Source organism: Ovis canadensis, chromosome 8 (genome assembly GCF_042477335.2).
Source record: "Ovis canadensis isolate MfBH-ARS-UI-01 breed Bighorn chromosome 8, ARS-UI_OviCan_v2, whole genome shotgun sequence".
Taxonomy (NCBI): domain Eukaryota; kingdom Metazoa; phylum Chordata; class Mammalia; order Artiodactyla; family Bovidae; genus Ovis; species Ovis canadensis.
Window position 1 is genome coordinate 48,447,682 of NC_091252.1, and position 27,577 is coordinate 48,475,258.

Consider the following 27,577-nt stretch of genomic DNA (forward strand, 5'->3'; position numbering starts at 1 on the left):
TGCTTCTTGATGGTTTTGGGCAAATCACTAAATCACTGTGGAACTCATTTTCTTAAACTATATAAGGTCTTAAACACTTCTTGTCCTTAAGTTCTTCAGTTTTAAGGAGAATTTGTAATGTCTAAACCTAAAGGAGAAGATGGGCTTAAAATAACTTAGTAGCCCTTAAAATAACTCATGTGTGATGAGTTACATTTATACCCTAAAGGTTTATTAGGTGTCACCCACAGGGTTTTCCTATTTCCTATTTTGATTTTGGTAATATTTAAGATAAAATTACCCTAAGTTACCAATTTGTATGGAATTTTATAAATACAGAAATTTACCAGTTAAACCTGAGTGGATATAATAGAGTTATTTCTTTTAAAACTTTATATAAAGTTATAAAATTGAATTTCAAAATATTAAATAGATTTTTAGTTTTATAGCAAAATAAACTGTAGATTCTAGTTTACAGTATGGGTGAGACCATGGAGATGATCTGGAAATAACTCCAAGGACAACCGTACATCACATAGCTGCTAGTCCTTCCAGCACAACTTGTATTTAAGCATCATGGGAAAAGCCTTTTGTTGATACTTGTAGAGAAAACTCTGTAAGCTAGTTTTGCTTAACTGAAGCAAACCAGTGGGTGTTCAAGAAACTTTGTTTCCTCTTGGTATTAAGGCAAATCACTGCCTTTGTTGTCGAACTGATGTGAAAGCAAACTTTCACTTTGCTTTTTCCTGGGATCTCCAGCAAATAACACACATGCTAATAAATGTTCTTTTGTGCAGAGCCTTCTGCCTTCAGTTGGGAGACAGATTGGAAGGGAGCTCTGAAGACAACTTTTAAATTTGCAACCACTTAAGAGATGGTCAATATTTTACTAAGAAGCCATAGGCAAAGACCATTACTGAACAGTAGATTTCACTAATTCACAGAAACATTTACCAGTCTGACCCTGCCGGTAAAAAATGTGCAGTGAATTTTTTGTCTTTAATGTTCAAAACTTATCATTGTTCTTGCCCAGGGAAAGGCTGTTGAACGTGAACATGAAGTCGCTCGGTCGTGTCCGACTCTTTGTGACCCCATGGACTGTAGCCTACCAGGCACCTCTGTCCATGGGATTTTCCAGGCAATAATGCTGGAGTGGATTGCCATTTCCTTCTCCAAGGGATCTTCCCAACCCAGGGATCGAACCCGGGTCTCCCGCATAGTAGACAGATGCTTTAACCGTCTGAGCCACCACACAGAAGTAAAGTGTAAATGATTGCCTCTTCTAATTCTTCAGTGAAGTTGCCTAGCCTGAGTGACTTAACAGTTCCCTGCTACATACTGTGTGCCCTGTCTGGAATATTATCAGGTCACTCACGGAAAAAATTTTCAATTTAGATTTCCTGCCCTTTGACATTTGAGTGCCTTGAAAGGGGTGGGGGGGGGGAACAGTATCCCCCTTAAGAGAGAAATGCTTCAGACCTTTTGTTATTCTCTTAGGGTCAGTGTCTTATAGATAGGAATATAAACGTCCTTGGGAGACATCTGTTAAGTATGAAATAATTAGAGCTATACAGGAATAAAAGCTAGCTCACACAGCTCATACGTGGCTACCTGGAGGTGGTCTGATGGCTGCTTTGAGAGGTCATATAGGAGTAGACATAGCCAAACATGATAATGCAAGCATTCTATAGTCTAACTGAATGCCTAGTTTGACACTGAACGTGAACACTAATTACAGCCACACATCTATAATATCCACCACAGTGACCATGATTAAGATGGCTCTCGGAACCTTTCTGTTGGGGATCTTTTACGGGAGGGACCGGAAGAGAGGCGTATCCGTTCTGTCGTGATGTGGGGAGGAAGCAAACTAAGCTCCTCCGGGAGTCGAATTTTAGAAGGACTTAGATTGGGATTCCAGAGGACACAGGCTGACTCTTCTCGCTTAACTACGTCGGAGGGTGAGTGTGTGTATGTGTGTTTGTGTATGTGTGTCGCGCTCACGAAGCCCTTCGAGCGGACAGTGTTCTGCGCAGGCGCGGTATAAGGCGGCCGGCTGGGTTCCGCGCGGGTTGGGCCAAAAGTCTGTGTCTTCGGTGCTGGTCCTCCCTGTGAGTTGAACGCTCGGCCTAGGCTCTTAACCCTCCCTTTCCCAGAGGCTGGGAAAAGTAGCTGAAGACTAGTGGTCCTGGCGGAGGAGAGCGAAGGCCGCGCGGTCCGCCGCCATATATTCAGTGACCTTTGTCTTATTTTCGTTGAGCTCCTTCCCTAGGAGCCGGCGACAACTGTGCCTGCTGGAATCGCGGTCTTTTGCTTTTTTTCTTTTGCCTCAGCGGGAAAGGACACCAACTGTCATAGTTATTGATCGTCTTGTATTTGTGTTTTATTTGCACATATCTTGCCCCTCCCCCTTTTTTCCCAGAGCATAAGGCAGCTATACTGTTTTTTGATGAATAGGTTAATTCAACAAACTGAGTAAATAAGAAGAAAAAAAAACCTCACTGAGCCTGATGCTTGTAGAAGACAGTTTGATTATTTAACTCCCAGTATTAACCAGAACGTTAAGTTCATTCTTTGCATGAAACTCATTTAACAAATACCCTATGCAAGGCACTGGGAATTTTTAAGAAGTGATAGCTAAAGATCATTTTAAATAAAATGTTAGTTGAAGCTAAGATCAGGTTATAAAGAACAAAACCTGGGAAACTTAAAGGCCTCAGGTAGAATTGAGAAGTTGTGGGAGTTCGCTGGTGGCCTAGTGGTTAGGATCCCAGTGTTTCACTGCCGTGGACAGGGTTCAATTCCTGATAGAGGACTGGAATCCCACAAGCTGTGACCCAGCCAGTTAAAAAATGAAGGTGTTACTGTCAATACAGTGAAAAATAATGCTGCCTCAATTAAAATCATAGTTTAAATCAAAGTGAAGCCATGTGGTAAATGATTAAATGTAGCATTAAGAAGGCAATGGCACCCCACTTCAGTACTCTTGCCTGGAAAATTCCATGGACAGAGGAGGCTGGTGGGCTGCAGTCCGTGGGGTCACTTCGAGTAGGACACGACTGAGCGACTTCACTTTCACTTTTCACTTTAATGCATTGGAGGAGGAAATGGCAACCCACTCCAGTGTTCTTGCCTGGAGAATCCCAGGGACGGGGGAACCTGGTGGGCTGTTGTCTCTGGGGTCTCACAGAGTCGGACACGACTGAAGCGACTTAGCGGCAGCAGCAGCAGTGTTAAGAAAGTAAGTTACAGAAGACCTAAATAGACATTTCTCTGAGGAAGACATTTGGGTGGCCCACCATATGAAAAGCTCAATATTGCTAATTATTCAGTTCAGTTCAGTAGCTCAGTTGTGTGCGACTCTTTGTGACTCCATGAACCACAGGACACCTCGGCTCCCTGTCCATCACCAACTCCTGGAGTTCACCCAAACTCATGTCCATTGAGTCTGTGATGCCATCCAACTGTCTCATCCTCTGTCGTCCCCTTCTCCTCCTGCCCTCCATCTTGCCCAGCATCAGGGTCTTTTCCAATGAATCAGCTCTTCACCTCAGATGGACAAAGTATTGGAGTTTCAGCTTCAGCATCAGTCTTTCCCATCAATATTCAGGACTGATTTCCTTTATGATGGACTGGTTGGATCTTGCAGTCCAAGGGACTCTCAAGAGCCTTCTCCAACACCACAGTTCAAAAGCATCAATTCTTCAGCATTCAGTTTTCTTTATAGTCCAACTCCCACATCCATACATGACCACTGGAAAAACCATAGCCTTGACTAGACAGACATTTGTTGGCAAAGTAATGTCTCTGCTTTTTAATATGCTGACTAGGTTGGTCATAACTTTTCTTCCAAGGAGTAAGCGTCTTTTAATTTCATGCCTGCAGTCAACATCTGCAGTGATTTTGTAGCCCTAAAGAATAGTCAGCCATTGTTTCCACTGTTTCCCCATCTATTTGCCATGAAGTGATGGGACCAGATGCCATGATCTTCGTTTTCTGAATGTTGAGCTTTAAGCCAACTTTTTCGCTCTCCTCTTTCACTTTCATCAAGAGGCTCTTTATGTCTTCACTTTCTGCCCTAAGGGTGGTGTCATCTGCATATCTGAGGTTATTGATATTTCTCCTGGCAATCTGGATTCCAGCTTGTGCTTCCTCCAGCCCAGTGTTTCTCATGATGTACTCTGCATATAAGTTAAATAAACAAGGTGACAATACACAGCCTTGACGTACTCCTTTTCCTATTTGGAACTAGTCCATTGTTCCATGTCCAGTTCTAATTGTTGCTTCCTGACCTGCATACATGTTTCTCAAGAGGCAGGTCAAGTGATCTGGTATTCCCATCTCTTTCAGAATTTTCCACAGTTTATTGTGATCCACACAGTCAAAGGCTTTGGCATAGTCAATAAAGCAGAAATAGATGTTTTTCTGGAACTCTCTTGCTTTTTCTATGATCCAGCAGATGTTGCCAATTTGATCTCTGGTTCCTTTCCCTTTTCTAAAACTAGCTTGAACATCTGGAAGTTCTCGGTTCACGTATTGCTGAAGCCTGGCTTGGAGATTTTGAGCATTACTTTACTAGCGTGTGAGATGAGTGCAATTGTGTAGTAGTTTGAGCATTTTGGGGGAGTCCCTTTCTTTGGGATTGGAATGAAAACTGACCTTTTCCAGTCCTGCGGCCACTGCTGAGTTTTCCAAATTTGCTGACATATTCCAGATTTGCTGCTAATTATTAGAGAAATGTAAATCTACAATGTGGTATCACCTCACACCAGTCAGAATGGCCATGATTGAAAGAAAGATCTACAAATAATACTAGAGAGGTGTGGAGAAAAAGGAAGCCTCCTTTACTCTAGGTGGGAATGTATATTCGGGGCAGCCATTATGAAAAACAGTATAGAGTTTCCTTAAAAAACAAAAAATAGAGTTACCATATGATCTTGCATATGGGTTGAGGGGTTTCAGTGTCAGCAGGATGATCAGGGATGAAATGATGTACTTGAATGTGAATGAGATGAAGGAGTGAGGTGTGTTGATAACCTGGAAAAGATATGCCAGGCAGCGACAGCAGCAGTTGCAAAGGCCCTGAGGTGGAGTCACGTCTGTTGTGTTCAAGAAGAGCAACAAGGACCCTGCAGTTCCACTTCTGGGCATTTATATGGAGAAAACCTTGATCTGAAAAGAAGCATGCACCCCATCGTTCATAGCAGCACTGTTTCAATAGCTAAGACATGGAAACAGACTAAGTGTCCTTTTACAGACGAACAGATAAAGAAGATGTGGTATATATACACAATGGAGTGTTATTCAGCCTTTAAAGAAATAATGCCATTTGCAGAAACATAGATGGACCTAGAGATTGTCAAACAGTGAAGTAAGTCAGAGAAAAACAAACATCACATGATACTATTTATATGTGGAATCTGAAAAAAATGATATAAATGAAACTTATTTACAATACAGAAATAGACTCACAGACGTAGAAAACAAACTTAAAAAAGGGATAGCAGGAGTGGGGTAGGAGGGGATCAATTATGAGTTTGGAATTAACATATACACACTAATATATGTTATTTATATATATATAAAATAGATAAACAGTAGGAACCTACTGTATACCACAGAGAACTATATTCAGTATCTTGTAATAACCTATAATGGAAAAGAATCTGTAAAAACGTGTATATATATTCATATGTGTATATATATACATCCATCTGAGTCACTGTCTGTACACCTGAAATGAAGACAATATTGTAAATTAACTACATGTCAATTTTAAAAACAGTAAAAAAAAAAATCAGCTACAAATCAGCTTGTATTATGAACTTGGAGATATATAGCAAGAATAGAGATATATTAAAATTTTAGCAGTGATTATATGAAGTGGAGTTGGTGAGCTATGATTTTATCATTCTTTATATACTTTTTGTAATTTTTCAGTAAGTATGTCTTTTATAATCAGAAGTTTAGAAAACACACAGTGTAAACATTTCCAATTTTCCGGAGTGGACATAAAAGAAATAGATATTTGGGGTCAGGGAAAGTTCTTAAACAAGGTGTTTAAGAAGCTGTCTCAAAGTTGTCCAGTTTAAGAAGTTGGAGTGGCCAGAGGACCAGCTTGAGTATCTGTGAGGCGGTTTCTCAGAAACTGCAAGGTGTTGCTTGAGAAGTATGGTGTGGATAAAGGGCCATAAGTGAGGGCAGAGAATGGCCAGGGATAAGACAGGAGACGTTGTAGGTCATGACGAGTACATGAAAGACCACACACAGCTCCTGGGATTGACTTTATCTTGAAGAAGTGGGAAATTACTAAAGGAATAACATAATCAGACTTGTTTTTAAGAAATAACACTTGGCATCTGTGTAGAAAGTGGAGTGGCGGCTCAGGGAGGCCTAAGAGTAATCCAGACAATGACGAATGCTGGAACTACAGCATTGGCAGGGTAGAGGGCTTCTGCACTGTTAGCTAAGTACCCGAGAAGTGCTGATAAATGACTTTTTGAATACATAAAATGAAAAATTTCCCTATTCCTTTGAAATTTCAAATACCAGAATGTCACAGTTTCAAGGTAAAGTAGATATGGGAATTGATATGGGACTTCCCTGGTGGTCCAATGGCTGAGACTCCAAGCTCCCAATGCAGGGGGCCTGGGTTTGATTCCTGGTCAAGGAACTAGATCCTGCAGGCTACAACTAAAGATTACTCATGCTATGATTAAGACTCAGTACAGCCAAATAATTTTTTTTTAAAGAAGGAATTGTTAGCATCTATTAATACAAACTTGATTAGTTTCTCTCAGTTATGGTGAAGTGATTTTTAAGGCTGTTAAGAATTCTGGCCATACTGATGACTGAAGGCCTAATTATCCTGAAATGAGATGAGGTGAGAGGGAGACAGGGGTCATCACTGGCCAGAGAGCAAGGACTAGATTAAAATCTTTGAGGCTCAATTTCATGATAATACCTTATACAATTGACCCTTGAACAATACAAGTTTGAACTGTACCAGTTTTCTTAAATGCAGATTTTTTTTCAGTAAATACGTATTCCAGTTACCATACTGTCTGAGGTTGGTTAAATTCAAGAATGTAGAATGGCAGATACAGAAGGCTGTCTACAAAGTTGTACCTGGGGTTTTGACTGCATGCATGCCTTGTCACCCATAACCCCCAAGTTGTTCAAGGGTCAACTGTAAATTCTTATCTATGTATCACAGTTTACATAATTCTCTTCTTTTTTAAAAATATTTTTGTGATTTGGACCACTTTTAAAGTCTTTATTGAATTTGTTACAATGTTGCTGCTTTTTTTTTTTTTTTTAACATTTTGGTTTTTTGGCATTCCTTCCCCAACCAGGGATTGAACCCACGCCCCCTACATTGGAAGGCAAAGTCTTAACCTCTGGACCATCAGGAAAGTCCCACTTAATTCTCTAATAGCTCATTTACCTACCTAAAGAAATAAAGGAGGTGATAGTTGACCTGGGTCTTAAAAAGTAATACAGCTAGCAATGATGGAAGAGAGAATAACATGAGCAAAAGCCTAGAAACACAAACTTTTTTTTGAAAACATTGAAGTTAATTTGGGCCAGACTGTAAAGTCCTATAAGACAAAGTTTGAAAAACATAAAAATCTCAGAAGAATGTTCAGAGACTGTGAAAAGGCAAGACATGAAATATAAATGACCATTTGTCTTAGTTCCACTACTGCAACAAAACACCACAGACTAGGCAACTTATAAACAACAATATTATTTTTCACAGCCCTGGGACTGCAGAATCCAAAGTTTGGTACCTGGTAAGTGCTCACATCCCTGGTTCATAGGTAGATCCTTTTTACTCTTTGCAGTCTTTTTATATAAGGGCACTAAATGTAGTCATGAAAGTTCCATCCTTAAGACCTAATCCTGCCCAAAGTCCACCACCTAATACCATCAGCTTGGGGGTCAGGATTTCAACATTTGGAGGGGATATTATTCAGACCGTAGCACTACTGGGGGCTTCCCTGGTGGCTCAAGATGGTAAAGAATCTGCCTGCAATGCAAAAGACCCAGGTTCTATCCCTGCGTCGGGAAGATCTCCTCGAGAAGGGAATGGCAACCCACACCAGTATTCTTACCTGGAGAATACTATGGACAGAGGAACATGGCAGGCTATAGTCCATGAAGTCACAAAGAGCCAGACAGCTAAGTGACTAACCCTTTACCTATAGCACCATTAAATTTAAAAAAGACAGTTAACTTCACTCATGATAAATTGAAACTCTACTGAGATACCATTTTCACCTATTGGATTAGCAAAGATAAAAAAGTTTGATAATACATTGCATAGGTGGCTATCAACATATAATCAGTGTGGGAAAACCATCCCTAGAATCTCATATTACCCATGAAATTGCATTGGTTCAACATCTGTGAAGGAAATTATGAATTTATAAATACACATGCCAGTTGACACAACAGTTCTTGGGGTTTTATATGCAGGTAGTCTCAAAAATATATGAAGTCACCTGTGTAATTCAATCTTATGTTTTTGGAGTAGCACAAAATTAGAAGTAGCCTAAATAAACATCTATTAGTAGAGCACTGCTTAAATAAATAATGAAATATAGCCATACAGTGGATTACTGTATAACTCTAAAAAAAGGAAGTTCTTATGCTCTATTATATAAAAAAGTCTTCAATATACATCAGTACCTGAAAAGAGCAAGGTACAGAAGAATGAGTATACTGTGCTACATTTTGTATAAAAGGAGAGAAGTTGATATACAAAGATAAACTATGTATAGAATATCTGGATGCTTACAAGCAAATCTAGTAACACTGGTTGCCTCTGGAGAGGAAAATTGGATAGATGTATAGTCAGGAATAGGAGAATCATTTTGTAGTGTGCACTTGTGCTTTTTAATTAAATTTTATTTTGAAATAATTAGACTCATAAGTTACAAAAATAATACAGAGAATTTCCATATGCCCTTCACCCATTTCCTCAGTGATAATATCTTACATAACCATATTATTGGGCTGGCAAAAAAAGTTTGTTAGGACTTCCACTACATTGTATGGAAAAATCCAAAAATCAACTTTTGGGCCAATATAATACAATGTCAGGAAATTGACATTGGTATGATACCATTAACTAAACTGCAGTCCTTATTTGGATATCACCACCTTAACATGTGCTCCTTGAGTCTGTGTGTGTTTGTGTTACTACACATAGAGATTTGTGTAATAATCACCACAATCAGGATATGGAACTGTCCCATAATCACAACAAAAGTCCTGGTACTGCTCCTTTATAGTCAAATCCTACCGGCAACCTTAAACCTTGATCTGTTACATTAAATTATTATTTCCATTATAATTTAGCCATTTCAAGAGTTTTATGTGAATGGAACCATACAATATATACCTTTTGAAAAAATTTTTCTGTACTCAGCATAAATACCCTTGAAATCTACCCAACTTTCTGCATGTATCTATAGTTAACTCCTTTTGACTTGTTAGTAATATTTCATGATATGAATATGCCACAGTTTGTTTAACCGTTCACCTACTGTAGGATATTTTGATTGTTTCCAGTTTGGGGCTGTTATGGATTAAGTTGCTATGAAAATTGATGTACAGGTTTCTGTGTGGATTAAATTTTTACTTCTCTGGGGTAAATGCTCAGGAATGCAGTTGCTAAGCTGCAAGATAAATACGTTTAACTTTATTGGAAACTGCTAAATTCCTTTTCATGGTGTCTGTACCATTTTACATTCCTACTAGCAATATATAAGAGATCCAGTTTTTTCCTATCTTCATCCACACCTGGTCATATCAAGGATGGTTAAATTTTAGCCAATTTGAGAGGTATGCAGTGGCTTTCATTTGCATTCTTCTCCAGAAGTTGGTGATGGACAGGGAGGCCTGGCGTGCTGCGATTCATGGGGTCGCAAAGAGTCGGACACGACTGAGCGACTGAACTGAACTGAACTGAACTGAATGGCTATTGATACTTAATATCTCTTTATGTGCTTATTTGCATCTATATTTCCTCTTCTAAGCACAGAAGAATTGATGCTTTTGAACTGTGGTTTTGGAGAAAACTCTTGAGAGTCCCTTGGACTGCAAGGAGATCCAACCAGTCCATCCTAAAGGAGATCATTCCTGAATACTGATTGGAAGGACTGATGCTGAAGCTGAAACTCCCATACTTTGGCCACCTGATGCAAAGAGCTGACTCATTGGAAAAGACCCTGATGCTGGGAAAGAGTGAACGCAGGAGGAGAAGGGGACGACAGAGGATGAGATGGTTGGGTGGCATCACCGACTCAATGGACATGAGTTTGAGTAAACTCCAGGAGTTGGTGATGGACAGGGAGGCCCGATGTGCTGCAGTCCATGGGGTCGCAAAGAGTCGGACATGACTGAGCTGCTGAACTAACTGACTGATCCTCTTTAATGAAATGTCTTTTTATATCCATTTTATAATACCCACACTCATTTTATAACTGTATTGCTTATTTTGTTTTGTTTTTTTCTGTGGGAGATTTTTATTTGTTTTTGTTTCATTTTACTGTTGAGTTTAGAGTATATATTCCAGATACCAGTTCTTTATGAGATATATGTTTTGCAAATATTTCCTCCCAGTTTGTGGCTTGACTTTTCTTTTTCTTAACAAGGTGTTTTGCAGAACCTAAGTTCTGAATTTTGATTAAATCCAATTTAATCAGTATTTTCTTGTATGGATTGTGATTTTGGTGTGAGATATGAGAACTCTGTGTAACTCTAAGTCATGAAGATCTTCTGCTGTATTTTCTTCTAAAAGTTTTATAGTTTTGCATTTATATAATTTTGAGTTCAGGTTTGTGTAAGATGTGAGATTTAGGTCAAAATTTTTGGTGTTGAGGACATCTAATTGTTTCAACATCATTTATTGAAAAGACCATTCTTCTTCCTTGAACTGCTTTTTGCACTGTTGAAAAAAATCAGTTGGGTAAATTTTTTTTTTTGTCTGTCTGTGGACGTTCTTTTCTTGCACTGATATTTGAGTCTGTCTTTCCTCCAATACCTCACTGCCTTGGTTACTGTAGCTCTATGATAAGTCCTAAAATTGGGTATTTGATTCTTGCAATTTTATTCACAAAAATTTTATTTTTTTCCAATATTGTTTTAATTATTCTGTCTCTTTTGCCTTTTTATATAAATTTTAGAATCAGCTTGTCTATAACTACCAAAAAAAGACTGTTGGAATTTTGGTAGAAATTGTGTTGAATATATAGATGAATTTGGGGAGGATTTATGTTGAATCTTCCACTCCATGAATATCGTATGTTTCATTATTTATTAGATTGTCTTTGATTACAGATCTCTGAACATGTTTTGCTGGAATGGAAGTATTTTGCTGCAATGGAAGTTTTTTTTTGGACTGATTTTAAATGAAAGAACATTTTGAATTTTGCTTTCCAGTTGTTCATTGTTAATGTGTAGAAACCATTGACTTTTTTTGTTTGTTAAATTTGTAATGTGCTAGTAGTTTTCTTTGCTCTAAGGTCTATTTTATTTATAAATGTTTAGTGAACAACTGAATGTTTTGCTGCAGAGTAATTCATGAAGTAGGCCCTTGTGTAAATTGGAACTTGTAAACTGGATGACTATTTATTTTAGGATATATATATACATATGTATACATTATATATATATATGCACACTTTTTCCTCTGTAGTATTGAGCATATGTATAAATCAATTTCATGTAGCTAACATGAAAGTAAGAGAATTTGAACCAGTTTTGGTAAATAATCTCAAAATTAATATTACCTTAGCTTAAAAGGTAATATAGTTTAAATTTGAATATAATTTTTAATATTTTTATACAGCAGTATGTGGATATAAAAACAAGTGCATGAAAAACTTTAACATAGGCATTACCTATTTTTGCTAATTATAATTTCAGGAATGTCTGATTAGAGTTAGATAGCAGACTGCAAGATATTTTTTATATAATTTAGAATAAAATAAAAAATTAAGAAAAAAAACCCTTTTGTTTGTCAATTGTAATACAAGATTGCCATATAAAATAGTTTCTTCAGTTACATGCATATCAGGGATTCACACTGTACAATGCTTTGTTTAGACATTTAGTTTTCTTTTTTCAGTTTATCCAAAGAATCAGCTCAGTTGGATTCCACAAATTAAACCATGGGTTTTCAGTGAAAACAGAATCATGTGGTTCAAATCCTATAGCATGACTTTTGCCTGCCTGAATTGGATGAAAATTTTTAGGTAAGTTTATTCATTACTGTGGCAAATATTTACACAGTTATGTACAATAATAGTTTTGTATTGATTGTATTTAATAAACTGTCAGTATAGCTCATGTGGTTTGATTAAGGTGCTTAGCCACTCAGTCATGTCCGACCCTTTGCAACCCTGTGGACTTAGCCCACCAGGCTCCTCCGTCCGTGGGATTCTCCAGGCAAGAATACTGGAGTGGGTTGTCATGTCCTCCTCCAGGGGATCTTCCCAACCCAGGGATTGAACCCAGGTCTCCTGCGTTGCAGGCGTATTCTTTACCATCTGAGCCACCAGGGAAGGCCTTAAGGTAGCTTTTGTTTATTTAAATATTCTTATTTTTCCAACAACTTTTAAATTTGAAAGATTTCAAACCCTCAGAAAATTTGTATATAGTATAAATCCAGTGCTCACTTTTCATCCATATTCAGTGATAGCTTTCATTTTTAATGTAAGACTATATTACTTGGAGAACTGCTTTTACTTCCTCGTAATATCCTTATGACAGGACACAAATAACACAGTGCTTAAATCATAAATGTTTCGGGTGCAACATAAATATATAGTGGGTAAGTATACATTCTAGATAGTAAGATTGAATCAAAGTAATATCTTCATGTATTCATATATTATAAACCAATTTCTAACCTTGTGAAAAATATTGCTTAGAGTTAAGGTATGAGCTCTGTTTTCCAAATGCATGCTTCTACTTCTCATAAATGAATGAGTTCATTTGAGATTGGATGTCTGTAAAATCATTCTTGATCAACTGAGCAACCACCTGCTGTTATCTATTCTAAGTTAGTCCTTCATTACCCAGGCTTTGCATGAAGCATGAAAAAGAGGGTAATATTCATAAGATAATATTAAAGAAGAGTGACATTTAATTCTTAAAAGGATAGTGAGTAATTAGTATAGAAGGTACTCTGTGTAGCTAAGAAAAATGAGGTACAAATTTAAATGTCATTACCAATGCTAACCTAACAACCTATTCTGTTACCCAAGAACCTCTGGGGGATTTTTCTATCATGTTCTTTGACATGGGACCTGGTGTAGTGTCTGTGTGATCCCTATTTAGTCCCTATTTGATCCCATTTGATTTTTAAAAAATTTAGGTGAACTATATACTCTTCTAGCCCTTCCCCTTCAGATTATTTATTTGACAAATGTTTCTTGAGCACCCACTATGTTTCAGCAACTGTGATCAGTAAATAGTTACTACTACTACTCCACTACTACAGCTGCTACTATTAAGTGACCCAAAAGTCCAAGTTTTATAAAGTTTCATTTTTGTTGTAACTTACTTTGAAAGCAAATTAATTTGTTATATATATATATATATATGCACTGTAATTATAAGAAAACTTGTTTTGAAATATCAGAAAATGAATAATATATATGTTTAGAATCTAATAAATTGTAAATTAGACTATCTTTCTACTTAATATATCCCATGCTGCATTTTTTTAAATGGTAATTTTTGCCTGGCTCTTCTTAATGATCTCTTAGGCTCCCTTGGACAAGACCATACAGTACTTCACAGACCACTGTAGACGCGAGCGAAGTGAAGACCTTCCTGGCCCTGGCTCACAAGTGGTGGGACGAGCAAGGAGTATATGCACCCCTGCACTCTATGAATGACCTGAGGGTGCCATTCATTAGGTAACAGTCCAGAAATTCTAGGCCTTTTAAAATACAGCTCTTTTCAATAATTCATTTTCTTTCAAGGTCATTTTTCTCTTGGTTTATGCCTAAGTTCAAAACTTTGTATTTTACGTTTGCTTTGGAAATTAGGATTCTCTTCAGTGTCCATTGTTCAAAACTATTAATTTTTTTAAATAACACCATTTAAATTCTAGACTACTGTCATAAATTAGCTAGAAGTATTTTTGGTTATTATCAAGTTAATTAGAGTTAAATCCATATGAAAAGGAATTATGATCCTATGGCATCAAGGTCATTTTATAGCATCTTTGACATTTAGGAAGTTTGATAAAAGGAATGCTACTTAGAAAGTTCAATCCAACAAATTTTTTTGAGAACGTAACCTTGTACAGAGCTTGGGGTCTAGACTCTGTAAGAGTATAAGAGCTGCTGAGGTATTCATCATTCAAAACATAGTTCATGTATTTCAGGAGCTTAGAGTTTGCTACGGCAAGGGTTCATCAGAACCCGCCTATCACAAAATTGCTTATTCGTTCAGCTGTCCATGTCTTTATTTATTCATTAAACATTTTTCAGCAGCCGATAGGGCAAAGCTCTGTGATAGACCCAAAATATCAGATCAGACTGCCTTTAAGGAACTTCCTGACTGGTTTTGCTGGTTGATATTAGTGCAGCAAAAAGGAAACTGCTGGTGTGTTTTTGCTACCACTGAATTAGCGGATCACAGAAATACTAAGGCAGAGAAAAGCAGAAATGTCATTCTGTTAAGCTCGATCAATGGTTCTCAGTGTTAGCCCTGGACTAGTAACATCAGTATTGCCTGTGATTTTGTTAGAAATACAAAATTCTCAGCTATCATGATGGACCTACTGCTTTGGGGGTCAACAGTCTGTGTTTTAGGAAACTTTCCAGATGATTCTGATGCACACTTAGCTTGAGAACCACTCTATTCCAACCACTGCGACTCTCTTAGTGAAGACATCACACTTAAAAAAAAGACCATCCAGGGCAGTCCAAATTGTGGTTAGAAGTTTAGATTTTATTCTAATCATAATTAAAACCATTGAAAGGGACCAATATGATTTGAATTATGATGTAAAGGAGTCATTTTGTCCAGTGTGTGAAGAATAGATTGGATTTCATTTGAAATGGGTCCTTTCTGTTCTAACATTCCGGAGGTATCTCCTTAACCACTATGTAGGTTTTTCTTAAAAATAAATTAATTTGAATAGCAAGAAAAGATATCCTAAGATGTCCTTATTACATATATTTATTTTAATATAAGTATAAGTAGAATTCCAACTATAATATAAGTATAATTAGAATTCCAAGTATAATTAGTAGTCCAACTTAAAAGTTCAGTTTATATTTTGGCTATATGTATCTGAGTGTGTTTGAGTGTATATATGTGTGTGCTTACGTTTGTGTATATGGTAAAGTATTATTATGATTATCTTAGAATTAAGTTTACTTGATTTGGATGCCTGTTTACGTGATCATAAAAACACCACTAACTTAGAAGATTAAAAGAGACTCAGTTTAGAAGGGAATATAGACAAAATCTGAAAGTACAAATCTCTAGTCTGCTTCTTCTCAGCCCTGTAAAAGAGCCTATTTGTTGCTAATATGAAATGAATCTAGCAAATACTAACCGTGTAGCTAATAAATGTCTCAGGTGACATGATATATCAAGTGAATAAAAGTAGGTTAATCTAAATGAGATTGTTTTTAAAGGTTTTCTTTAGATTATTACTAAAGTAATAATTGAGTCATAATTATTACTAGATTATTTCAAGAGCTTTACTTTAAACCTCCTGCTTTTGATTACTAAAAATGTTTTATAAATTAAGCATAATATCATTTTATGCTGAAAATAAAAGATTTTTTACCCCCAAATCGATAGTCTTAAATAGATTAAAAACAGTTTAATATTTCTTTGAAAAATTATACACTTTTAAGACTTTATTGATAAAATTAATAATCTGTTTTTCTATATTTTGAATTTTTTTAAAGAGATAATCTTTTAAGAACAGTTGCTGATCACCAGCCAGGAAAACCTTTGTCTGGGATGAAGATTCTTGATGTTGGTTGTGGTGGTGGCTTGTTAACAGAAGTAAGTGATTTACGGCTTTCTTGCCATTTTTAACTGGGAACAAAATTGAGAAGTGGGTTTATGCCTCTTTTATCCTTTTTTTTTAATTGGAGAAGGTTCTTTTCCCATTTATTTTATTTATCTTTAGCTGCACTGGATCTCCACTGCTGCGTGGGCTTTTTTCTAGCTGTGGCGAGCGGGGCTACTCTCTAGTGCTGTGCAGGCTTCCCATTGTGGTGGCTTCTCTTGCTGCAGAGCGCGGGCTCTAGGGCCTGTGGGCTCCAGTAGCCATGGCACGGGGGCCTCTGTAGCTGCAGCTCCCTGGGTTCGAGCACAGGCTCAGTAGTTATGGCCCTCAGGCTTAGTCATTCCAGGGCATGTGGGATTTTCCCAGATCAGGGATTGAACCCATGTCTCTTGCATTGGCAGGTAGATTCTTTCCCACTTAGCCACCAGGAAAGCCCCTCTTTTATCCTTTTAAGAAATAATACTGTTCATTTTTTTAATGGAAAAGTATAATGTTTTTAATATTTTTATGATTATAAAAGTAATACATGCTTTTTACTTCCTTAAAAATATATAAATATTTCAGAAAAGTATAGTGAGGAATTTTTTTTACACAAAAATGAAGCACTGATGAAAATAAATAAATGGGAGCTAATTAAACTTAAAAGTTTTTTTACAACAAGGAAAACTATCATCAAGGCAAAAAGATAACCTACTAAATGGGAGAAAGTATTTACAAATGATATGATTGATATGGGTTTAGTATCCAGTCCCTTCACTTCATGGCAAATAGTTGGGGAAACAGTGGAAACAGTGGCTGACTTTTTTTTTCTGGGCTCCAGAATCACTGTGAATGGTGATTGCAGCCATGAAATTAAAAGACGCTTGTTCCTTGGAAGGAAAGTTATGACCAACCTAGATAGCATATTAAAGAGCAGAGACATTACTTTGCCAACAAAGGTCTGTCTAGTCAAGGCTATGGTTTTTCCAGTAGTCATGTATGAATGTGAGAGTTGGACTATAAAGAAAGCTGCTGAGCACCGAAGAATTGATGCTTTTGAACTGTGGTGCTGGAGAAGACTCTTGAGAGTCCCTGGACTGCAAGGAGATCCAACCAGTCCATCCTAAAGGAGATCAGTCCTGGGTGTTCATTGGAGGGACTGATGTTGAAGCTGAAACTCCAATACTTTGTCCACTTGATGCGAAGAGCTGACTCATTGGAAAAGACCCTGATGCTGGGAAAGATTGAGGGCAGGAGGAGAAGGGCACGATGGAAGATAAAATGATTGGATGGCATCACTGACTCAATGGACATGGGTTTGAGTGGACTCTGGGAGTTGGTGATGGACAGGGAGGCCTGGTGTGCTGTGGTTCATGGGGTCACAGAGAGTTGGACACGACTGAGCGACTGAACTGAACTGAACCAAAATACATTAAAGCTCACACACTTCAACATCAACAAATAAACAACTTGACTGAAAAACTAGCAGAAGACCTGAGAGACATTTTCCCAAAGAAGACATTCAGGTGGCCAACAGGCAGATGAGAAGATGCTCAACATCCCTAATCATCAGAGAAATGCAAATCAAGACCACAATGACATGTCACCTCAAACCAGTCTGAATGGTTATCATTAAAAAGTCTACAAATAACAAATGTTGGTGAGGCTATGGAAAAAGGGAAACCCTAGGACCCTGATGGTGGGAATGTAAATTGATGCAACCAGTACAGGAGAAAGTGGGGAGGTTCCTCAAAACACTGAAAATAGCACTGCCATATGACTGAGCAGCTCTACCCCTGGGTCAACATCTGAAGAAAACGGAGAAACTAATTCGAAAAGATACAGTAGACCAATGTTCAGAGCAGCATTATTTACAAGAGCCAAGATATGAAAGCAACCCAAGTATCCATCAACAGATGAATGGATAAAGAAGATGTGATACACAACACACACACACACACACACACACACACACACACACTGTAGTAGTATTCAGCCATAAAAAAGAATGAAAATTTTGTCATTACAACAATGTGGATGGACCTAGATGGTATTACACTTAGTAAAATAAGTCAAAGATAAATATTGTAGTTATTATTTATATGTGGAGTCTTAGAAATAAATAAATGCCTATAACAAGACAAAAACAGATTCACAGATATAGAGAACAAACTGGTAGTTGCCAGTGAGAAAAAGGAAGTGGGGAGGAGCAAGATAAGAGGATTAAGAGGCACAAACTGCTGTGTATAAAACAGATAAGCAACAAGGATATATTGTATAGCACAGGAAAATATAGCTTTTTTTTTTTTTCAGAGAGCTTATGTTTTATTTTTTGTTTTATTTTTTTATTTTTTGAAAATTTTTATTTATTTATTTATTTATTTATTTTTTTAATTTTAAAATCTTTAATTCTTACATGCATTCCCAAACATGAGCCCCCCTCCCACCTCCCTTCCCATAACAACTTTCTGGGTCATCCCCATGCACCAGCCCCAAGCATGCTGCATCCTGCGTCAGACATAGACTGGCGATTCAATTCACATGATAGTATACATGTTAGAATGTCATTCTCCCAAATCATCCCACCCTCTCCCTCTCCCTCTGAGTCCAAAAGTCCGTTATACACATCTGTGTCTCTTTCCCTGTCTTGCATACAGGGTCGTCATTGCCATCTTCCTAAATTCCATATATATGTGTTAGTATACTGTATTGGTGTTTTTCTTTCTGGCTTACTTCACTCTGTATAATCGGCTCCAGTTTCATCCATCTCATCAGAACTGATTCAAATGAATTCTTTTTAACGGCTGAGTAATACTCCATTGTGTATATGTACCACAGCTTTCTTATCCATTCATCTGCTGATGGACATCTAGGTTGTTTCCATGTCCTGGCTATTATAAACAGTGCTGCAATGAACATTGGGGTACAGGTGTCTCTTTCAATTCTGGTTTCCTCGGTGTGTATGCCCAGAAGTGGGATTGCTGGGTCATAAGGTAGTTCTATTTGCAATTTTTTAAGGAATCTCCACACCGTTCTCCATAGTGGCTGTACTAGTTTGCATTCCCACCAACAGTGTAGGAGGGTTCCCTTTTCTCCACACCCTCTCCAGCATTTATTGCTTGCAGATTTTTGGATCGCAGCCATTCTGACTGGTGTGAAGTGGTACCTCATTGTGGTTTTGATTTGCATTTCTCTAATAATGAGTGATGTTGAGCATCTTTTCATGTGTTTGTTAGCCATCCGTATGTCTTCTTTGGAGAAATGTCTATTTAGTTCTTTGGCCCATTTTTTGATTGGGTCGTTTATTTTTCTGGAATTGAGCTGCATAAGTTGCTTGTATATTTTTGAGATTAGTTGTTTGTCAGTTGCTTCATTTGCTATTATTTTCTCCCATTCAGAAGGCTGTCTTTTCACCTTGCTTATAGTTTCCTTTGTTGTGCAGAAGCTTTTAATTTTAATTAGATCCCATTTGTTTATTTTTGCTTTTATTTCCAGAATTCTGGGAGGTGGATCATAGAGGATCCTGCTGTGATTTATGTCTGAGAGTGTTTTGCCTATGTTCTCCTCTAGGAGTTTTATAGTTTCTGATCTTACATTTAGATCTTTAATCCATTTTGAGTTTATTTTTGTGTGCGGTGTTAGAAAGTGATCTAGTTTCATTCTTTTACAAGTGGTTGACCAGTTTTCCCAGCACCACTTGTTAAAGAGATTGTCTTTACTCCATTGTATATTCTTGCCTCCTTTGTCAAAGATAAGGTGTCCATATGTGTGTGGATTTATCTCTGGGCTTTCTATTTTGTTCCATTGATCTATATGTCTGTCTTTGTGCCAGTACCATACTGTCTTGATGACTGTGGCTTTGTAGTAGAGCCTGAAGTCAGGCAAGTTGATTCCTCCAGTTCCATTCTTCTTTCTCAAGATTGCTTTGGCTATTCGAGGTTTTTTGTATTTCCATACAAATCTTGAAATTATTTGTTCTAGTTCTGTGAAAAATGTGGCTGGTAGCTTGATAGGGATTGCATTGAATTTGTAAATTGCTTTGGGTAGTATACTCATTTTCACTATATTGATTCTTCCAATCCATGAACATGGTATATTTCTCCATCTATTAGTGTCCTCTTTGATTTCTTTCATCAGTGTTTTATAGTTTTCTATATACAGGTCTTTAGTTTCTTTAGGTAGATATATTCCTAAGTATTTTATTCTTTTCGTTGCAATGGTGAATGGAATTGTTTCCTTAATTTCTTTTTCTACTTTCTCATTATTCGTGTATAGGAATGCAAGGGATTTCTGTGTGTTGATTTTATATCCTGCAACTTTACTATATTCATTGATGAGCTCTAGTAATTTTCTGGTGGAGTCTTTAGGGTTTTCCATGTAGAGGATCATGTCATCTGCAAACAGTGAGAGTTTTACTTCTTCTTTTCCAATTTGGATTCCTTTTATTTCTTTTTCTGCTCTGATTGCTGTGGCCAAAACTTCCAGAACTATGTTGAATAGTAGCGGTGAAAGTGGACACCCTTGTCTTGTTCCTGACTTTAGGGGAAATGCTTTCAATTTTTCACCATTGAGGATAATGTTTGCTGTGGGTTTGTCATAGATAGCTTTTATTATGTTGAGGTATGTTCCTGCTATTCCTGCTTTCTGGAGAGTTTTTATCATAAATGGATGTTGAATTTTGTCAAAGGCCTTCTCTGCATCTATTGAGATAATCATATGGTTTTTATTTTTCAATTTGTTAATGTGGTGAATTACATTGATTGATTTGCGGATATTGAAGAATCCTTGCATCCCTGGGATAAAGCCCACTTGGTCATGGTGTATGATCTTTTTAATGTGTTGTTGGATTCTGATTGCTAGAATTTTGTTGAGGATTTTATAATCTTAAATGCAGTGTGAAGTGAAGTGAAGTTGCTCAGTCATGTCCAACTCTTTGCGACCCCATGGATTGCAGCTCACCAGGCTCCTCCGTCCATGGGATTTTCCAGGCAAGAGTACTGGAGTGGGTTGCCATTTCCTTCTCCAAAAGTGGAGTGTACTCTATAAAACTATTGAATCACTGTATGATTATATACCTGAAATTAATAGAATATTGTAAATCAACTATACTTCAATTTTTAAAGAAAGAAAGAAAAAAAGCACTGGTCATTCAAATAGTTTTGAAAATTTTGTTGTCTCTTTCCTCCCAGGATATTAGGCAGTTTCCACTGGTTTAAATGTACTGATAAGCTGTCCTTTGCACTTGCTTCAGTATCAAAATGTAAGAGTCTTGCAGGCTTTGGAGGCTCTTCCCTTTTTAGGTGCTCTAGAGTTGGAAGAATACTCATTCTCCCTGTGAACAATATCTGCTTTAGCTTAGAGTAAATTTTGTAATCTTCTATTAGCACAGTAACTTTTTGTTTCAATGCTGCATGGTAAGCAGACCTTTGAAAGATATTTTAAGTTAACAGTGTAGGTAAGAGTCAAATATCAGTGAAGATCCAGGGGTGTGTCTTACTGTCAAGGTCATAACAGCCAAGTTGACAGTGAGGTTAGCAGAGGCCTTTGATGCATAACTAAGTTTCCGTATGCATAGAACATGTGTTCTTCATATGGCAGTGGCCTGGTTTCTTTTGACATCAATTATAAAATTTCAGGAAATGTAAAATACGTGAAAATACATCCCTTAGAATCAAGAATATGAGGTGTATCAGATGGTGAGTGAGTACACTTTTACTGTATGTGTTCTATGGCTTTTTCAGTGTATTATTACAGATCTTATGTCTCCAAGGTAAAATAATTTGATTTTCACTTTTAATTTGTTAACTAAGGAGTGATGGTAAACCTGAAATTCCAGTACTTTGGCCACCTCATGCGAAGAGTTGACTCATTGGAAAAGACCCTGATGCTGGGAGGGATTGGGGGCAGGAGGAGAAGGGGACAACAGAGGATGAGATGGCTGGATGGCATCATGGACTCAATGGACGTGAGTCTGAGTGAACTCCGGGAGTTGGTGATGGACAGGCAGGCCTGGTGTGCTGCGACTCATGGGGTCGCAAAGAGTCGGACACGACTGAGTGACTGAGCTGAACTGAACTGAAGGAGTTATAAAATAAATACTGTGCAGTGTTTTGATCAAAATTAAGGCTGTGTTTAAAAACTTAGGCATGTCATGGGATGTGATCAGATGTAGAGGTTGAAAGAAGAATTGGCTGTGAAGAATCATTTCTAGTCAGTCACAGGAGAAACTATTGAGAAAAAATGTTCCTTAGAGAATTTGAATATTACAAAATTTTGCTCTTTTTACAATGACCTGTTTCATTTATTGCACTTTGTAAATATTTTAATATTGTACTGTATGCCTATAAATGTATCTAGAGAATGTAGACAAAAATTCCTCACTATTCGTAAGTAGTTCTTAATAAGTTTTTTGTTGTGATTATTATTCTCACTTTTAAGCTTTTTATTATGGAAATTATCAAACATATAAACTAGAGAAAATGGTGTATTGAACTTCCACGTACCCATAAACGATCTCCAGTCATTCCCCTCATGTTTAATCTTGTCTCCTTTTTGAGAAGGTTTTGACTGCTAACTGTTCTGTTTTCTTCTTGAGGGTAACGGGTTTTTATGCCATTAGCCTCTAGGGCGGCTTGGGGCTTCGGTCGTTGGAATCGATCCTGTGGATGAGAACATTAAAACAGCACAGCACCATAAATCATTCGACCCAGTCCTGGATAAGAGGATAGAGTACAGAACGTGTTCCCTGGAGGAGATTGTGAAAGACACTGTGGAGACGTTCGATGCTGTCGTAGCTTCTGAAGTTGTTGAACATGTGATTGATCTAGAAACATTTATTCAGTGCTGCTTTCAAGTGTTAAAGGTAAGACTTGCAGAGTTTACTTGTTTGTTTTTTCTTTTGAGTATATGTATGTATCCGTAGCAATAAATGTTCTATAATACTTGAAGCCAGGAAGACAGAATCTAGGGACAACATCTCTACTGAAGATTATTTCTGCCTCCCAGCTTGCCCTGAGTCCTAGGGTTTTCTAGATCCAGTATCTTGATGTCCAGGGATCCTGAAAACTCTTGGTATTGAACACTGTAATATAAACAGTAGATTTACAGTGGTATTTTTCCCTTGGTATAATTTGGATTAAATACCTAATAGGCATTGAATGACAATTACTAAGAAACTAATTTGGATTAATACTTTAAAATAAAAAAATATAATTAGCATAAACTGGTTAGCCAGCATTTGTTAAGTCACTCTGTATACATGACATGTGTAATAGTTACCAGCTTTTAAAGAAAGAAAGAAAAGTGAAAGTGTTAGTCACTCAGTTATCTCTGACTCTTTGTCATGGACTGTACCCTGCCAAGCTCCTCTGTCCATGGAATTCTCTAGGCAAGAATACTGGAATGGCTAGCCACTCCTTTCTCCAGGGGATCTCCCTGACCCAGGGATGGAACCTCGGTGAATTGCATTGCAGGCAGATTCTTTACCATCTGAGCCACCAGGGAAGCACTTGATACAAATTATCTCATTTGATCTTACCTACAACCAGGTGAAGAGGGTAAGGCAGGCATTCTGAACTCCTTTGACCTGGAGAAGATCAGAATTCAAGAGATGTCAAAGGTCACATGGTCTTTAAGTTAAGGTCACTAGGCACTTAAATGGGACATAAGACTACATCTTTTTATTTCAAGTCTGGTTCTTTCCATTACATTATTTTGCTTATGTAACTTGGCACAGACTTAGTCCTCTGAAGGTGGTTCCAGCTCTGTTGTTTATGTATTCAAGAGGTAACCCCCTAAGTTCAAGAGCTAAAAGGATTAAATGCCTTTATCTAAATTTGTTGTTGTTGTTTTTGAGTCTCCAAGTTGTGTCTGACTGTAGTGACCCCATGGATGGCAGCATGCCAGGCTTCTCCGTCCTCCACTATATCCCTGATTTTGTTCAAATTCATGTCCATTGAGTTGGTGATACTATCTACTTTGTCATCCTCTGCTGCCCTCTTCTCTAAACAGAGCTTTTAAAATATACTTTTCCTTTTAAAATAATTTTAAATGTATAGATGTTACAAAGACAGTACACAGTGTTCCTGTTCCCATGTGTCCCACTGTTGGCATCCTACATAATAAGGGTAGGAACCGGTAAGAGCAAGTGTGGTACCCAGGGCATGATGTCCGAGGCAGCACTCACTAGTCAGTGCCAATCCTGCGTTTGCACACCCCGGAAAGGGAGCACCCCCTTGGGTTTTGTGCTCGAGGCATCTCACTTGCCTCACCATAGTCCTAGCCCTGAATATAGCTCATGATATATTTTTCAAAGCTACAAAATTAACATTGACATTATACTATTAACTACACTACAGACCCTGTTCAGTTTCATTAGTGTTTGCACTAATGTCATTTTTCTGTTGCAGGATCCAATCCAGGATTCCCTGTTGCATTTAGTTACCATGTATCCAGGGTCTCCTTCAGTGTGTATTGTTTCTTGATGGTGTTCCCTCTTAAATGAGCCTTATTAGGCATAGTTCCTATTTTCCAAGCAAAACTCCTGAATTATTTCTTTTTGTGTAATGTCTCAGTCAGTATGTATGGATGAAGAGTCTTTCACATATATTAGGAATACTGGCAATGTGGAATTTCAAGCTAATTTTTGCTTTAATGGAAAGCTTCTTTTTTTAGAAAAATAAATGACCAATACTCACCACTGTTTCCTTAGAATAAGATTTTATGAAACACAGATTAGATATTTATAATTTATTTTTCCCTTAGCTCTATTGAGATATAGTTGACACATAAGTGATTTTGAATGATATTTTAGAATACTAAAGTTTTACAGAGAAATGTTACAATGTGTCATGAAATAGTGTCTGATATTTTAGTTTTAAAGGTACATCCCAATATTTCAGGGCCTTTTTGCATCATTTTTATTTTTGGTTTGGAGTGGTATTTGAGATATTTTCATATATATATATATCTTAATATGATTATCTTGGAGGGGCATTTTATCTCCATCAGATGCTCATTAGAATGTTTAAAAGAGCCATTAATGTTTTTGCCATTTGTGGGAGTAAATAAGTGTGTGTGCTAAGTATGAACTATAGCCTGCCAGGCTCCTCTGTCCCTGGGACTTCCCAGGCAAGAATACTGGAGATAGTTCCCATTTCCTTCTCCAGGGGATCTTCTGGATCCAGAAATTGAACTCTTGTCTCCTGCTTGGCAGGTGGATTCTTTACCACTGAGCCACTTGGGAAGCCCAAACACTTTCTATACCTTAATCATTAATGCTTTTATCAGAGAATACCTACCAGCCTTGCTGGCCTGCGCAAGCTATGGGGCTGTGTGCTGTGCCAAACAATTTAGGCAGGCTTGGCTTCCCCGAAGAGAAGGCAGTGTTGACACGTTAAAGCATCAGTGTGGACATGAAACAAGGACGAGCAGCCTAATCTCATTTCTGTACTTTTATTATAAAGTATTTTGTATGTACAAAAGAATGTATTTAATATAAACAAGTCATAGTAACATGTGATTTTAGGAGTTAGTTGTAAGCACTGTTGCATAAACTCAGTAAGTGCATCTATAGTGGACTGCCTATAACAACGAATTTCCCAAGAGGGGAATAAATATTATTTTGGTAAATTATATTTTATTTACACTTGTGTATCTTAACTGCACTTAAATTATTTGGAAGGGAGGAGGAGGGTGAGGGAAGCCAAGCTTTTATCTAGCTGATACTCCTGACATATAAAATTTTACTTCTATTCATACTGTTTTTAGCCCGAGGGTTCTTTATTCATTACTACAATCAACAAAACACAGCTGTCCTATGCCTTGGGAATTGTTTTTTCAGAGCAAATTGCAGGTATTGTACCAAAAGGTACTCATACCTGGGAGAAGTTTGTTTCACCTGAAAAGCTAGAGAGCATTCTGGAATCAAGTAAGTATTAAAAATGTTTCCAATTTTCAAGGCCTAACTATACTTTTGAAAGTGAAAGTCACTCAGTCGTGTCCAACTCTGCAACCCCAAGGAATTCTCCAGGCCAGAATACTGGAGTGCATAGCCATTACCGTCTCCAGGGGATCTTTCTGACCCAGGAATCAAACCAAGGTCTCCTGCATTGCAGGCAGATTCTTTACCAGCTGAGCTCCCAGGGAAGCCTTTAAATGCGCCAGTAATGATTAATCACAGAACCTAGTACTGAATGAACTAGGCCACTCTTCTTTGGATGTTGGTTATCTCTCCTCAACTAGATCATAATTCCTTAAAGTTAGGATTAGGTATTGCATACCTCTTCTCTCTCACCTGTGGCACCTAACCCAGGGTCAAGCAAATCATAGATGATCAATGAATCCTTTTTGGCTATTTAGCTCTCTCTTATTTAAGGATTAGGTACAAATGTCTTTTATTTACATATCCTCGGTTTGTCCTGTTGAGGTCATTCTTGAATCAGCTTATCTTACATATTATTTTTCCTGATTCCTTCGTGTGTGTGTGTGTGTGTGTGTGTGTGTGCGTGCACGCGTCAGTTGCTCAGTCGTGTCTGACTCTTTGCCATGTCAGTTATATTTTGAACTTTTCACTTTTTATGTAGTGTTTCATATCAGTTATAACATGCCTTGTAGCATGGTTATTTTGGTATCTGTAACATCTTTCTGGCTATAAGCTCCTTGAAGACAAGACTGTGAATCTATTTTTGTGCTCCCTGTAATTCCTAGCCCTGCTTTACACTTCCTGAGGACTTGATTTATCTGTTGAATTCCTGTCAAGTAACAACATTGGTCTGTTCATTTATTTGGCATTTAGTATTCCTCTGGAATATTTAGAGTCACGTGTGTTTTATGCTTTTTGTTCATATAACAGTATATCAATAAACTTGATGTTACTAAGACTATTATCTGTTCAAAGAAATGCAGCAATTTCTACAAGTTGGCATTGTTGAAATGGAGCTGAAAAAAATATTTTAAAGGTGCTTGATTGGAATAGTCACTTGTCTTCAAGTATTTTCTAATAACAGCTAACATTTATCGAGCACTTACCCAAATTCCAAATATCATGTTCTGTTGCAGTAAAGAATGAGCTGTAATGGTTACAAAATACTTGTGTCTGTTGAGTTAGAAATCTTTTTTTTTTTAATATGGAGAGTTGTATGAGACTCTTGGCTTGTGGAAGGTAAATATTTGTTAAATATACTCTGTTTGATATATGTTTTGTAGATGGTCTGTCAGTTCAGACTGTGGTGGGAATGCTCTACAACCCCTTCTCAGGTTACTGGCATTGGAGTGAAAACACGAGCCTTAACTATGCAGCTCATGCCCTGAAATCCAGCCTCCAGGAACACCCAGCGCCTGCCGAGTTTGCTTTAAAGGGGGAAACAGAAGAGCTCCAAGCTGAAGCCTCCACCAACACAGGTGTGCAGGAAGAGCTGAAGAAATGAAGTGTTTCTAAGGACTGTAGTATAATGGCTTGAAGGTCTGATGTTTACAAATACGCAAAATATATACTGTTTGTTTTTTGAGACAGGATCATAAAGAAAAAGTCAATAAAAAGGGCTAAAACCTTAGATAAAA

At 37.5% G+C, this 27,577-nt stretch overlaps 1 protein-coding gene across 1 annotated transcript; it reads left to right on the forward strand.

The window, feature by feature from the left end:
• Positions 1 to 1,802: 1,802 nt before the first annotated feature.
• Positions 1,803 to 27,577, forward strand: COQ3 (coenzyme Q3, methyltransferase). Its single transcript, XM_069599216.1, has 7 exons — positions 1,803 to 1,940; positions 12,119 to 12,245; positions 13,764 to 13,916; positions 15,933 to 16,032; positions 22,638 to 22,880; positions 25,787 to 25,946; positions 27,224 to 27,577. Exons 1-7 carry the CDS (start codon positions 1,832 to 1,834, stop codon positions 27,442 to 27,444), a joined length of 1,113 nt encoding a protein of 370 aa, XP_069455317.1. The 5' UTR covers positions 1,803 to 1,831; the 3' UTR covers positions 27,445 to 27,577.